Consider the following 14,457-nt stretch of genomic DNA (forward strand, 5'->3'; position numbering starts at 1 on the left):
CGACGCTCATCGGAGCAGGACCACCCCTGGGTGAGTATAATCTAACCTCTTTTTCTCATCTTTCAGGTTACATCGGGGGCTTATCTACAGCATTCCAGAATGCATTCCAGAATGCTGTAGATAAGCCCGATGACGGTGAGCTTACCTCACCATTGATTTTGGGGGTGACAGGTTCCCTTTAAGTCTATTTTTCTATCCGCCCTTGCAGTGGACGCTAGTGGCACGATGCAGAGGCATCATCGCACCCCCAACGTCCCCTGCGGGGTGCTGACCTCCAGCAGGTCACTGTCTAAAATGAAGTCTGCTGGGGTGACGGCGTTGGTGGCAGTCACAATTACCAGTATCGGCATCCTTAGGACCCCAATACTGTTAGGACTGTAGCACACAATGCAGGGTACAGTGGGACAGGCCATTCAGCCATTTTAATACCTCACAGATGTCAGCTGACCTGTCATTTAATTATCCAAACCGTTAGTCTGTCACATACACACAAAATAATATATTTTTCAAATGTTGGTTCGATAATTTTGTAAATTTGGTAGAAATAATGATTAATAATAAACCAAGGTAAAGCGACCGGAGCGCTAGAAACAGGGCGCCATTAGTTACGGTCTGCGCATTCCTCCTCCCTCAACACTTACAGTTCGCGCCTTTAGCCGGACGCATGCGCACTATTAGTTGCGGCTCACACAGCGTTGCGCTGCTAAACCACGCCCCCTTGGTCGACGTCATATCCGCTCTGTTCGTAACTAGGAATGTACACTTCCTGGAGACCGACACAAACCCGGAAGTTATAGAAGGAAAACAACAAGAAGAGCAGAAGAGCTCGGGAAGAACGATGAGTTGGTGAGTACTGACATGTCTGCCGCCTGGTTCTGCGCTTGTGTGTGGTCTCACGCGATCTGTACGGCGTATATGACCGTCCGGTGGGCAGGAGGTGCTGGGACTTGTAGTCCTACATCCCATTGTAATATTTATAACATGATATTATGTTTCCAGACTATCACTTGTCAGTAGTCTGACGATACAGCAGGTCAGAGCTCTGGGAAATGCAGCTGACAGCTGATCCCCTTTATAAGCCGCATATAAGCAAGATGCCCTTTGTTTTTCTGAACATTCAACTATGAAGTGGTTATAAGTCAACTGGGAGGAGCTCAGAGAAAGAGATGAGAGAGCATTACAGTGAGTTCACTGACTGATTCTCCGTTAACTCCTTCTGCAGTCAATATATATTAGACAGTGCAACACTGAGGCTATAGGAGGGAAATGGGGCAAAGCTTTTAATTAATTGCAAAAAATAATTTTTAGCCCCGAATAAACCCGTGGAAGCATCAGAGCAGACGCGATACTGCCGCCGTCCATTGATTGCCCGCACCCCCTGTATGCCCCGTACACTGCAATAAAGGACTGTGTTTATAAAATGTGTCCCCAAAAATGGACAACCCCTTAAACTACCGGTGACCTAATCAATAGCAGATCGCTTGGAGTGTAATTTTTCCGCACTTCTATTGATCAGAATGAATGATCGGCATCAGATATGTGTGAGGTAAATGTTCTGTTTGATCATAGAACCAATAGAAAAAGGGCATGTTGTATACGAGATCAACAGGACTAAATAGTACCAAAGTATCAAAAGTATTTTATTAAACAACCTAGTAAGCAAACAACACAATTAAAAACAATTAAAAGCACAAAAATGCCCGAAATGACGGGAAAATACAAGACATATCCCACAGACTAAGGTGTAATAATATATGTTGGCACCTGAGAGGGCTGGAGTGAATGACAGGGCGCATCCAGAAAAAGAACAATCAAGATAATACATCAATCATATCAAGAGTAATTATATATATATATATATTTTGATAGAATAACAATGGAGAGCACCTGTCCCAGCTAATGCCTACCAGACTAGGACCATATCTGCCCAAATACAGGCTAAGTATCGGTTAGGTTATTATACTTAGCCTGTAGTGGCCTTTTGAGGGTATGGTATGGTAGTCTGGTAGGTATAGTGACAAGCCTACAAGTTACAACCTGCAGTAACCACCAATCGACCAAACCGCTGCATGACCATCTCTATCCTCACCTACTGTATCCTCACCCATCCCTTGTAGATTGTGAGCCTTCGCGGGCAGGGTCCTCATTCCTCCTGTACCAGTTATGACTTGTATTGTTTAAGATTATTGTACTTGTTTTTATGTATACTCCTCCTCACATGTAAAGTGCCATGGAATAAATGGCGCTATAACAATAAATAATAATAATAATAATTTTTGGCTTGCTTTTGGACGCAAAAAAAATGCAACTTGCTGCGTCCTCTACGTCCTGACGCTTGCGCCAAAAATGACGCATGCGTCACAAAACGCAAGACAACGCATGTCCATGCGCACCCATGTTAAATATAGGGGCATGTGACGCATGCGTCGCCGCGGCTGCGCCCGACGCAACGCTAATGTGAACGTAGTTTAAAAGACGCTTTTTATTGCGAAAACTATTTTTTTCATCACCACATTTCGAAAGCTATAATTTTTCCATATTTCAGCCGACAGTCATGCGAGGTCTTGTTTTTTTTTTGCGGGACGAGCTGACGTTTTTATTGGTATCATTTTCGTTCACATGACATTTTTTGATCGCTTTCTGTTCTGATTTTTGGGAGACTCAATGAACAAAAACCAGCAATTCAGGAGTTGTTTTTTTTTTTTTTTTTTTTTTATACCGTTCCATGTGAGATAAAATTGCTAAGACAGCTTTATTCTTCGGGTCAGTAAAATTATAGCAATACCCAATTTATATAGTTTTTTTTTTTATGTTTTGGCGCTTTTACACAATAACAACTTTTATAGAAACAATTATTTTTGAATCACTTTATTCTGAGAGCTATAACTTTTTGTATTTTTCTGCTGACGGATCTGTATGACGACTTATTTTTTTTGCATGACAAGATGACGTTTTCAGCAGTACCGTTTTTTTACATTCATCTTTTTTATCGCATTTTATTTAACTTTTTGTTAATTTGTTTTTTGCCTCGGTTTTTTTTTCGGTGTTCGGTGAAAAGGTTAACTAGTGGGACAGTTTTATAGAGTGGGTCGTTACGGACACGGCGATACCAAATATGTGTACTTTTATTGTTTATTTTTCTTATTTACATAAATGTACTTATTGGAAAAATATTTGTTTCCTTTTTTTTCTGTATTTGGGCATCTTAAAAAAAATATATATATTTTTTTTTACACTTTTTAATACATACCGGTATATTTTTTTTTACATTGTCCCATCCTGGGACATCACTGTGATACTACAAAGTGATGTCCCAGGATGGGACAATGTAAAAAAAAATATACCGGTATGTATTAAAAAGTGTAAAAAAACATATATATATTTTTTTAAGATGCCCAAATACAGAAAAAAAAGGAAACAAATATTTTTCAGCTTGCTGATCTCATGCTCTGCAATGCTTCTACACTGCATAGTATCACATCAGCATCTGGAAGGAGGTGTCTCAGGTCCTGCTCTCAGCAGGAGCTCAGAAGCCATCTTCCCTGCGGGACCCCGCGGCCATCTTTTGCCCTGGAGTCTCCATAGAGACTATCAGGACAACATGATCGCATCACGTCGTCCTGATGGAAGGTCATTCCCTGCGCGATGTTCTTCTGTGTCGCTGTCACTACTGACAGCGACATTAGGGGGGTTAAATGCCTGCGATCAGTGCTAGCGGTAATAGTGGGCGTTGCTGCAGGGTGTCGGCGCTCACGCAAAGCTGATACCCGCACTCGATCGCCGCAGCGCTCAGCGTGAGGCTGCGCGATCGTGCCGCCGTACATGCACTGCTGTTTGCGGGAACGTTCCCGCAGAGCAGTACATGTACAGCGCATGTCGGGAAGGGGTTAAGGCCCTTCTAGTACTTTTGTAGTGAATCCACCATTACAATATCATGTGGCAGAGAGTTCCATAGCGTCACTGCTCTTTCAATAAAGAGCCATCTTTGATTACTATTAAGCCTTCATTCCTCTAGACCAGACCTGGGCAAGATGCGGCCCGCGGGCCGCATCCGGCCCGCCTGACGGTTGTAAACGGCCCGCCGCCCCAGGCACCGCTCGGCTCCCCTTCCCTTGCCGCCCGCCGCCCCAGGCACCGCTCGGCTCCCCTTCCCTTGCCGCCCGAGGCACCGCTCGGCTCCCCTTCCCTTCAGCCACGCCTGCGCCTGTGCGCCCTGCATTCAAACTCCTGTCCGCTGAGAGGCGCTGACCGCCGCTGGCACTTCCGCATCAGGGAAGCGCCAGCAGCAGGTGACGTCCCTCAGCGTGACACATGCTGCTGCTCTGCTCCGTTGCGCCGGTATTCTGTGTGGCACTGCAGCGCTGTACTGAGGTCACTTGTGGAGTCGGACGGTGCCGGTGGTCGGTGGTAAGGGCTCTGGGTTATCTGCTCCTCAGTACTTGCGCACTGGGTCATCTGCTCCGCTGTACTTGGGCTCTGGGTTATCTGCTCCTCAGTACTTGTGCTCTGGGTTATCTGCTCCTCTGTACTTGTGCTCTGGGTTATCTGCTCCTCTGTACTTGTGCTCTGGCTTATCTGCTCCTCTGTACTTGTGCTCTGGCTTATCTGCTCCTCTGTACTTGTGCTCTGGGTTATCTGCTCCTCAGTACTTGTGCTCTGGGTTATTATCTGCTCCTCAGTACTTGTGCTCTGTGTTATCTGCTCCTCCGTACTTGTGCTCTGAGTTATCTGCTCCTCTGTACTTGTGCTCTGGGTTATCTGCTCCTCTGTACTTGTGCTCTGGGTTATCTGCTCCTCAGTACTTGTGCTCTGGGTTATCTGCTCCTCAGTACTTGTGCTCTGGGTTATTATCTGCTCCTCAGTACTTGTGCTCTGGGTTATTATCTGCTCCTCAGTACTTGTGCTCTGAGTTATCTGCTCCTCTGTACTTGTGCTCTGGGTTATCTGCTCCTCAGTACTTGTGCTCTGGGTTATTATCTGCTCCTCAGTACTTGTGCTCTGGGTTATTATCTGCTCCTCTGTACTTGTGCTCTGGGTTATTATCTGCTCCTCAGTACTTGTGCTCTGAGTTATTATCTGCTCCTCAGTACTTGTGCTCTGAGTTATTATCTGCTCCTCAGTACTTGTGCTCTGGGTTATCTGCTCCCCTGTACTTGTGCTCTGGGTTATCTGCTCCTCTGTACTTGTGCTCTGGGTTATTATCTGCTCCTCAGTACTTGTGCTCTGGGTTATCTGCTCCTCTGTACTTGTGCTCTGGGTTATCTGCTCCTCAGTACTTGTGCTCTGGGTTATTATCTGCTCCTCAGTACTTGTGCTCTGGGTTATTATCTGCTCCTCAGTACTTGTGCTCTGGGTTATTATCTGCTCCTCAGTACTTGTGCTCTGGGTTATCTGCTCCCCTGTACTTGTGCTCTGGGTTATTATCTGCTCCTCAGTACTTGTGCTCTGAGTTATTATCTGCTCCTCTGTACTTGTGCTCTGGGTTATTATCTGCTCCTCAGTACTTGTGCTCTGAGTTATTATCTGCTCCTCTGTACTTGTGCTCTGGGTTATTATCTGCTCCCCTGTACTTGTGCTCTGGGTTATTATCTGCTCCCCTGTACTTGTGCTCTGGGTTATTATCTGCTCCTCTGTACTTGTGCTCTGGGTTATTATCTGCTCCTCTGTACTTGTGCTCTGGGTTTTCTGCTCCTCTGTACTTGTGCTCTGGGTTATCTGCTCCCCTGTACTTGTGCTCTGGGTTATTATCTGCTCCTCTATACTTGTGCACTGGGTTATCTGCTCCTCTGTACTTGTGCTCTGGGTTATTATCTGCTCCTCAGTACTTGTGCTCTGGGTTATCTGCTCCCCTGTACTTGTGCTCTGGGTTATTATCTGCTCCTCAGTACTTGTGCTCTGAGTTATTATCTGCTCCTCTGTACTTGTGCTCTGGGTTATCTGCTCCCCTGTACTTGTGCTCTGGGTTATTATCTGCTCCTCAGTACTTGTGCTCTGAGTTATTATCTGCTCCTCAGTACTTGTGCTCTGAGTTATTATCTGCTCCTCTGTACTTGTGCTCTGGGTTATTATCTGCTCCCCTGTACTTGTGCTCTGGGTTATTATCTGCTCCCCTGTACTTGTGCTCTGGGTTATTATCTGCTCCTCTGTACTTGTGCTCTGGGTTATTATCTGCTCCTCTGTACTTGTGCTCTGGGTTTTCTGCTCCTCTGTACTTGTGCTCTGGGTTATCTGCTCCCCTGTACTTGTGCTCTGGGTTATTATCTGCTCCTCAGTACTTGTGCTCTGAGTTATTATCTGCTCCTCAGTACTTGTGCTCTGAGTTATTATCTGCTCCTCAGTACTTGTGCTCTGAGTTATTATCTGCTCCTCAGTACTTGTGCTCTGAGTTATTATCTGCTCCTCAGTACTTGTGCTCTGAGTTATTATCTGCTCCTCTGTACTTGTGCTCTGGGTTATCTGCTCCCCTGTACTTGTGCTCTGGGTTATTATCTGCTCCCCTGTACTTGTGCTCTGGGTTATTATCTGCTCCCCTGTACTTGTGCACTGGGTTATTATCTGCACTAATGAAATCTGGACATTATGGGGGCACTAATGAAATCTGGACATTATGGGGGCACAAATGAAATCTGGACATTATGGGGCCTGGATAATCTCTGCATTGTTTAACATACTGTTTGTTCATGAAAATATAGCATATGTATACTACAGTATTGGGTAAAAATTAGTTAATTATATTAGTCCGGCCCTCTAAAACCATCCAAATTTCTCATGCGGCCCCATGGCAAAATTAATTGCCCACCCCTGCTCTAGACTAAAGGTACCTTCACACTGAGCGACTTGCAGCGTCCTGGATAGCGACATCGTTGTGTTTGACAGGCAGCAGCGATCAGGATCCTGCTGTGACATCGCTGGTCGGAGCTAGAAGGCCAGAACTTTATTTCGTCGCTGGATCTCCCGCAGACATCGCTGAATCGGCGTGTGTGACGCCGATCCAGCGATGTGTTCACTTGTAACCAGGGTAAACATGGGGTTACTAAGCGCAGGGCCGCGCTTAGTAACCCGATGTTTACCCTGGTTACCATAGTAAATGTAAAAAAAAAAAACTACATACTTACATTCCGATGTCTGTCGCGTCCCCCGGCGTCAGCTTCCCTGCACTCCTCCTGCATCGTGTGTCAGCGCCGGCCGGCCGTAAAGCAGAGCACAGCGGTGACGTCACCGCTCTGCTTTACGGTCGGCGCTTACACTGTGCAGGGAAGGTGACGGCAAGGGACGCGACAGACACCGGAATGTAAGTATGTAGTGTTTGTTTTTTTTTACATTTACACTGGTAACCAGGGTAAACATCGGGTTACTAAGCGCGGCCCTGCGCTTAGTAACCCGATGTTTACCCTGGTTACCTGGGGACTTCGGCATCGTTGGTGGCTGGAGAGACGGTACCTTTAGACGATGCCCCCTTGTCACTGTCACAGGCCTAAGTGTCAAAAGATCATCATTATATAGACTATACTGTCCTCTCATATTTGTACATTTTAAGAAGCTTGCCCCTAAGCCTTCGTTTTGCAAAATGAATAACCCTAAGTTTGATAACCTTTCTTAGTGTCTGCAGGTCACCCGTTCCCATAATAACCAAGGTCACTGTTCTCTGTACCCACATTCATGTCCTTTTTTTTTACTGCGGAGGCCAAAATTGTGCAACGTTCATGAGAAAATCCCTAAAATTGCTACTGTCTCACATATAAGAGGGTATCAATATAGAAAAATGATTATCATCATTTGAAACTAGATGGTTACTTTTGGTATCACACATTCAACGTGTGATCCCCATGGTCCGGGTAGTGTGGTGGACATCATGAGGCCTCACATGGACAGTTCACATTTAAAATGCTGCCTTTAATATGGACGATGTGATCTAGACTACGGTAATTTAATTTCCAAAGCAATCCAGATGAAAAATTGGCGTCTCTCGCAATCCCATAAAAGTTTTTCCTTGTTCAATAAGCCTTTAAAACATGGATGCAGGAGAATGCAGGTACAAAAATGGACGATGTCAATTTAGCGCACAATGGCGCTTCAATTGGTCCAACACCCGTCGGCAGTCGCTTTGTCTTGAGCTCTCGTGCTGTGTTGTGACCCTGGCGCCCAATCGGTGCGGGCATCACTGACACCGCCTTCAGACAAATCGATCATAATTTGCTGATCCCGGACTTCATCTTCATGTTTGATTTGTCCAAAGGCGGAGACAGTGACACCAACGCTGATTGGGCGCCGGTGTCACATGGCACAACAAGAGCGCCCTGGGGAGAGCGAGTGCCGACACCATGGGAACGGCACCGGCACAGGAGGTGAGTATAGGTTTTATTGGGGCCAATCGAGGGGTATGACAAGAAGTTGTCCAAGTAGTTGACAACTTCTTTGATTTTTTTTTTTTTTAGTCCCCATAGGGCAATTGAACCACCAATCATTCAGTCATGTAGTAAGGAGGCCCAAACGGACTTGTCGCCGAAATGGCACAAATTCATTGTTGCTGGCAGAGCTTGACAGTGGCATTAAATTGATTAAACAGCAGTGATTGGCACTACTTCATGTTGCTGCTGTTAGTACTGTAGGTGCTGACTGTAACGCACCTGCCCTGTGTGGAGTAGTCTCTGCTCCTGGACCAACTTCATACACCTGCACCCTTATGTAATAGTATGTCGTGGAGCAGGAAGGAGTTGAACTCCTGGAAATCCCTCAGAATGTGAGTTGCTGTTGCAGCTACTCAGACGGGAAGTTACCAACATATAGACTAGGTGTATCATTAGAGGAGAAATAATGGGATGAGAATATCGGTCAGTTTTTGTGAAAATTAAAGGGAACCTGTCACCCCCAAAAATCGAAGTTGAGCTAAGCCCACCGTCATCAGGGGCTTATCTACAGCATTCTTTAATGCTGTAGATAAGCCCCCGATGTAACCTGAAAGATGAGAAAAAGAGGTTATATTATACTCACCCAGGGGCGTTCCCGTTGTGGCCCGATCTGATGGGTGTCGCGGTCCAGTCCAGCGCCTCCCATCTTCTTACGATGACGTTCTCTTCTTGTCTTCACGCTGCCGCTCCGGCGCAGGCGTACTTTGTCTGCCCTGTTGAGGACAGAGCAAAGTACTGCAGTGCGCAGAGAGGCCCAGCACCTGCGCACTGCAGTACTTTGCTCTGCCCTCCACAGGGCAGACAAAGTACGCCTGCGCCGGAGCCGCAGCGTGAAGACAAAAAGAGGACATCATAGTAAGACGATGGGAGGCACCGGACCGCGACACCCATCGGACCGGACCGAAGTGGGACCGCTCCTGGGTGAGCATAATCTAACCTCTTTTTCTCATCTTTCAGGTTACATCAGGGGCTTATCTACAGCATTACAGAATGCTGTAGATAAGCCCCTGATGCCGGTGGGCTTAGCTCACCTTCGATTTTGGGGGTGACAGGTTCCCTTTAATGTCTATTTGGACTTGTAGATGGTTAAGGGTCTCTTTGATTTCTGTCCAAACTAACATGTATATAACACGACAACAACTATCCAGTAGATAACTTAGGAGCGACAGGGGGAAGATTAAAGTACGCTCTCTACGTCCCCCTCCAATTTTCCCAATGATCACTTTACCACTGTAGCACAAAAGCTTTTAAGGTTTGCCACCCGTGGAGTAATATGACCCGATACATTTCCAGTCGGCAGACTAGCGCTTCCCCAGTACTCAGGCCCATCGCTCTTGCTTCTCCGGTAGGCACAGCCGGCCCAGGACGGAAGTAGTTGAGATAGTATTGGACCTCTGATGTCGGCACAGCTGGGGTGGTCTGTGAGTCCTACACCTACGGAGATAGTGTGGATTTTACGCTCAGCCTATTTGGCATCTGATGGAAGTACACAGGCTTTAAAGCATTAGGCTATGTTCACACTTTGCGGATTCCACTGCGGATTTTTCCGCAGCAGAATTCCAAAATCCGCAGTGAAAACCCGTCGCGGTTTTTACTGCGGATTTATCGCGGTTTTTACTGCGGTTTCTTCTGCGGATTTTCATCTGCAGTTTCCTATTGGAGCAGATGAAAATCCGCAGAAAAGAAGTGACGTGCTGCGGAATGTAAACCGCAGCGTTTCCGCGCGGTTTTTTCCGCAGCATGTGCACTGCGTTTTTTGTTTCCCATAGGTTTACATTGTACTGTAAACTCATGGGAAACTGCTGCAGATCCGCAGCGTTCAAATCCGCTGCGGATCCGCAGCAAAATCCGCAAAGTGTGACTATAGCCTTAAACACATCAAGGGCAGGGAGCAAAACTGCTTGGTGTAATTAGGCTATGTGCACACGTAGGAAATGTGGTGCAGAATTTTCTGCACCAAATCTGCATCTGCAGATTTGATGCTGTTTCTGTGCAGTTTCTGTGCAGTTTCTGTGCAGTTTCTGTGCAGTTTCTGTGCAGTTTCTGTGCAGTTTCTGTGCAGTTTCTGTGCAGTTTCTGTGCAGTTTCTGTGCAGTTTCTGTGCAGTTTCTGTGCAGTTTCTGCGCAGTTTCTGTGCAGTTTCTGCGCAGTACAATGTAAATCAATGTGAAAAGAAAAAAGCTGTGCACATGGTGCAGAAAAATCTGCGCAGAAACGCTGCAGAACTGCACAAAAGAAACGACGTGCACTTCTTTGAAATCTGCAGCGTTTCTGCGCAGATTTTTCTGCACCATGTGCACAGCTTTTTTCTTTTCACATTGATTTACATTGTACTGTAAATCACAGTGCAGTTCTGCAGCGTTTCTGCACTAAATCTGCATCGTGTGCACATACCCTTATAACGTGTGTTTTTTACCCAGCTATCTTAGGCTATGTGCACACGTTGCAGATTTGACTGTGGAATTTTCGGAATTTCTTGGCAGAAAACGCAGGTCAGAATCTGCACCTTTTTTTGGTATGTGCACACGTTGCAGATTTCTTCCTTTTTTTACCCCTGCAGATTTCTATTATGGAATGGGTGCAGAAACGCAGCAGTTCTGCACAAAGAATGGACATGGTCCTTTTTTGAATCTGCTGCGCTTTCTGTGCAGAATTTTCCACACCATTAGCACAGCATTTTTATTTTGCCATTGATTTACATTGTACTGTAAATCACTTGCAGATCTGCAGCGTTTCTGCGCGAAAAAAAAAAGCTGCAGTTCTGCAGGAATTCTGCAACGTGTGCACAAACCCTTAGGGTATGTTCACACGTTCAGGATTTCCATCCTTTTTTTTTCAGGACTGTTTTTTTAAAAAACTGCAGCTCTTGGCAGAAAACGCAGGTCCTTTTTTTTGTCCTTTTTTGATGCGTTTTTTGATCCTTTTTTTTTATGCAGTTTTCTAACCCTAACCCTACCCCTAACCCTACCCCTAACCCTACCCCTAACCCTACCCCTAACCCTACCCCTATTCTAACCTTAGTGAAAAAAAAAAAAAAAAAATTCTTAATTTTTTTATTGTCCCTACCAATGGGGGTGACAAAGTGGGGGGGGTGTCATTTACTATTTTTTTATTTTGATCACTGAGATAGGTTATATCTCAGTGATCAAAATGCACTTTGGAGCGAATCTGCCGGCCGGCAGATTCGGCGGGCGCACTGCGCATGCGCCCGCCATTTTGCAAGATGGCGGCGCCCAGGGAGAAGACGGCCGGACGGACACCGGGACGCCGGGTAAGTATAAGGGGGGGAGATTAGGGCACGGGGGGGGCATCGGAGCACGGGGGGCGGGATCGGAGCACGGGGGGGCAGCCACACTCCGCCCACGCACTTCCGCCCGCTCCCCCGCACTTCCTGCTGCAGCGGTTCTGCACATCAAATCGCAGTAAAACCCGCAGATATATTTTTGATCTGCGGGTTTTACTGCGGTTTTGACCTCACAATGGAGGTCTGTGGGTGCAGAACCGCTGCGGTTCAGGAAAAAGAAGTGACATGCTCCTTCTTTTTTGCCGCAGCTATTCTGCGCGGCTTTTTAAACGAAATTCCGGATCATGTGCACAGCAGTGACTGTTTTCCATAGGGTTACATTGTTATGTACCCTGCATGGAAAACAGCTGCGGAACCGCAGCGGCAAAACCGCTGCGGTTCCGCAGTAAAAAACGCACTGTGTGAACATGGCCTTAGTGTCCATCTGCTGCATGAATTCCTTGCCAGTCAGTTCGGGCCTCGCATCTGATTCAGTGGCTCAGAATGAAACAAACATCTCCACAGGATTGGGTCTACTAGGGTAAGGCCACGTGAAGCTGCCATGATGCGGACGGGAATTTTGTAGCTCGCCGGCATTCTATGTTAATACAATTAGTGCAGTTATCAAACTAATTGCTTCACGGTTTTGTGGCTAAACAGGAATTGCATTCATAATAATGCCAACGAGGATCGACGCCATCGTGTGAACCTTCCCTAATTCTTTGAGGGAGTCTGAGCTTTTTGTGACATTTTGCTAAGGCTCAGTTCATATCATGTTAAATTCTTCCAACAAAGTTAAGTTTTGTTTTTCTTTCTCTCTCCTTCATGCACAGTTTATCGCCCATGTTTTCCATCATACAGGCACAGAGGGAGGCAAGTGTCACCCCCTGGGTCCTGTTTGGTAGAAGATAGAAAAAAGGCTCCATACAGTTTTTTTAAAAAAAAACAAACAATAAAAAATACCTCTGCAATATGCACCAATAGAACTTGTTTTACATACTTTGGGAGAATGTAGCCCAAAGGATACTTTTTTGGTAAATGCTATTTCTTCCGCCCCCTGTTCTTCTGATAGGGGCAGCGCATGCTTATCCAAACCAAAAATAGGGACACCGAGCTCTTTCTTACTTGTCCCAAAAGTTACGGTAAATTTTAAAAAAGGGATTGTCATAGAACATTCCCTTTAAGAACTGATACTTTTAATAAGCAGGGCATTTTTACATGCCTGGAGATGTGCGTTTTTTGGCAGCACAAGAGATACACAGCTTTGACAGCGCAGAACGCTCTGCACAGCCCATTCTTGGGTATTTTTGGCCACCCTCCAGCTCCTAGAGAAAAATATCTTATGTAGCCAAATATGTTCCGCAAACAGCATCCATACGAAGTCCCCTCCTGCCTCGTTCTTCTCCGAGCTCTGATTCACCTAGTTCTGCATTCACCCATATCGGATCATCCGCGTTATGGCCCGGCTTTTGGCAGCGGCACCTTGGACGGAATGAGGGCCGGGCACTTTTTCACAGGGATATGTGGCGGTACAAACACTCTTGAAGAAACAAGAAAATGTTAGTAGAATCCAGCCAGGTTTCTTTTACCTTTTTTTTAAAAAAAAAAAAAATTTTTTTTAAAGATTTTTCAAAAAGGTGGAAAAGAGCAGGGAAAAGGTTAATTAAAGAACAGTAGTGATATTCTTATATACCAGGGCTGTGGAGTCCATAAGCCAAATCTCCGACTCCTCAATTTCCATGACACCGGCTCCACCAAAATGGGCTGCGGTTCCACAGCCCCGTTATATACGACATGTAACCGGCAGAGACAGTGATTGGTTGCAGTGGTCACATCAATGATGTCCAACTACTGAAGAGGCTGCACTGGGTCAGCAAAGAATTGTTCTTCTTGGGTTGTGTGTGTTTTTTTTTTTTTTTTTTGTTTAACCTGCTTTTGGCCAGTTGTTTATAAATCCGTGAAAATACCTTTATGTGCACACGTCAGGATTTTCTAGCAGAAATTTCCTGAAAAAAACCCGACATTTCTGCCAGAAATCCGCATGCGTTTTTGGTGCTTTTTTTTGTGCGTTTTTTTTCCCCAAATGCATAGAATAGAGGGAAAAACGTGAAAAATCCGCAAAATTAACGAACATGCTGCTTTTTTTACCGCAATACGTTTTTTTGCGGAAAAAAAATGCATCATGTGCACAAAAATTGCAGAATGCATTCTAAATGATAGGATGGATATGTCTGTAGTTTGTAATGCGTTTTTATCACGCAAAAACGTGAAAAAAAGTGAAAAAACCTGAACGTGTGCACATACCCCTATAGGGGATTTGTCGGTTCATTTGACTGCCTTGTATTGCCACCATGCCATAATAGATGACCTGACACTTTTTTGAACGTCCCGCATCTGATTTTTTCCAATTTAGCAAAACAGAGAAAATAAAAAAAACAAAAACAAAACCTATACCTAGGTGCACTACCCCTAGGTGAGCACATGCCAAAGAGTTAAGTGAGCCTGTTGGTGACTGCCGGGGCTGGGAGGGGTGTCCGTTAAGATTGGATGGGCATGAGTTGGCATTAGACAGTGTGACTCTTGCACAAAGCAGGACGCCCACTTGACTCTTCAGTGCATTATCGTACAGCATTTTACTAATTACTTTGGTCACTTTTGCTGAATCTTAAAAAACAAACAAAAAAACAACAAATGCCTTTACCATCAGCCAAGCCCACTGAGCTCATAGGGCTCTGAACCACCATTTATTGGGGAAGATTACGAAGA

General features: G+C 45.6%; 1 protein-coding gene across 1 annotated transcript in view; it reads left to right on the forward strand.

Moving 5' to 3' along the window:
* The first annotated feature begins 779 nt into the window (after positions 1–779).
* Positions 780–14,457, forward strand: part of BIN3 (bridging integrator 3) — a 68,018-nt gene continuing 54,340 nt past the window's right edge. The window contains exon 1 of the mRNA XM_069766958.1: positions 780–846. Coding sequence (XP_069623059.1) covers positions 839–846 — 8 coding nt within the window. The 5' untranslated portion in view covers positions 780–838. The remainder of the gene's footprint in view (positions 847–14,457) is intronic.

Source organism: Ranitomeya imitator, chromosome 4 (assembly GCF_032444005.1).
Source record: "Ranitomeya imitator isolate aRanImi1 chromosome 4, aRanImi1.pri, whole genome shotgun sequence".
NCBI lineage: Eukaryota > Metazoa > Chordata > Amphibia > Anura > Dendrobatidae > Ranitomeya > Ranitomeya imitator.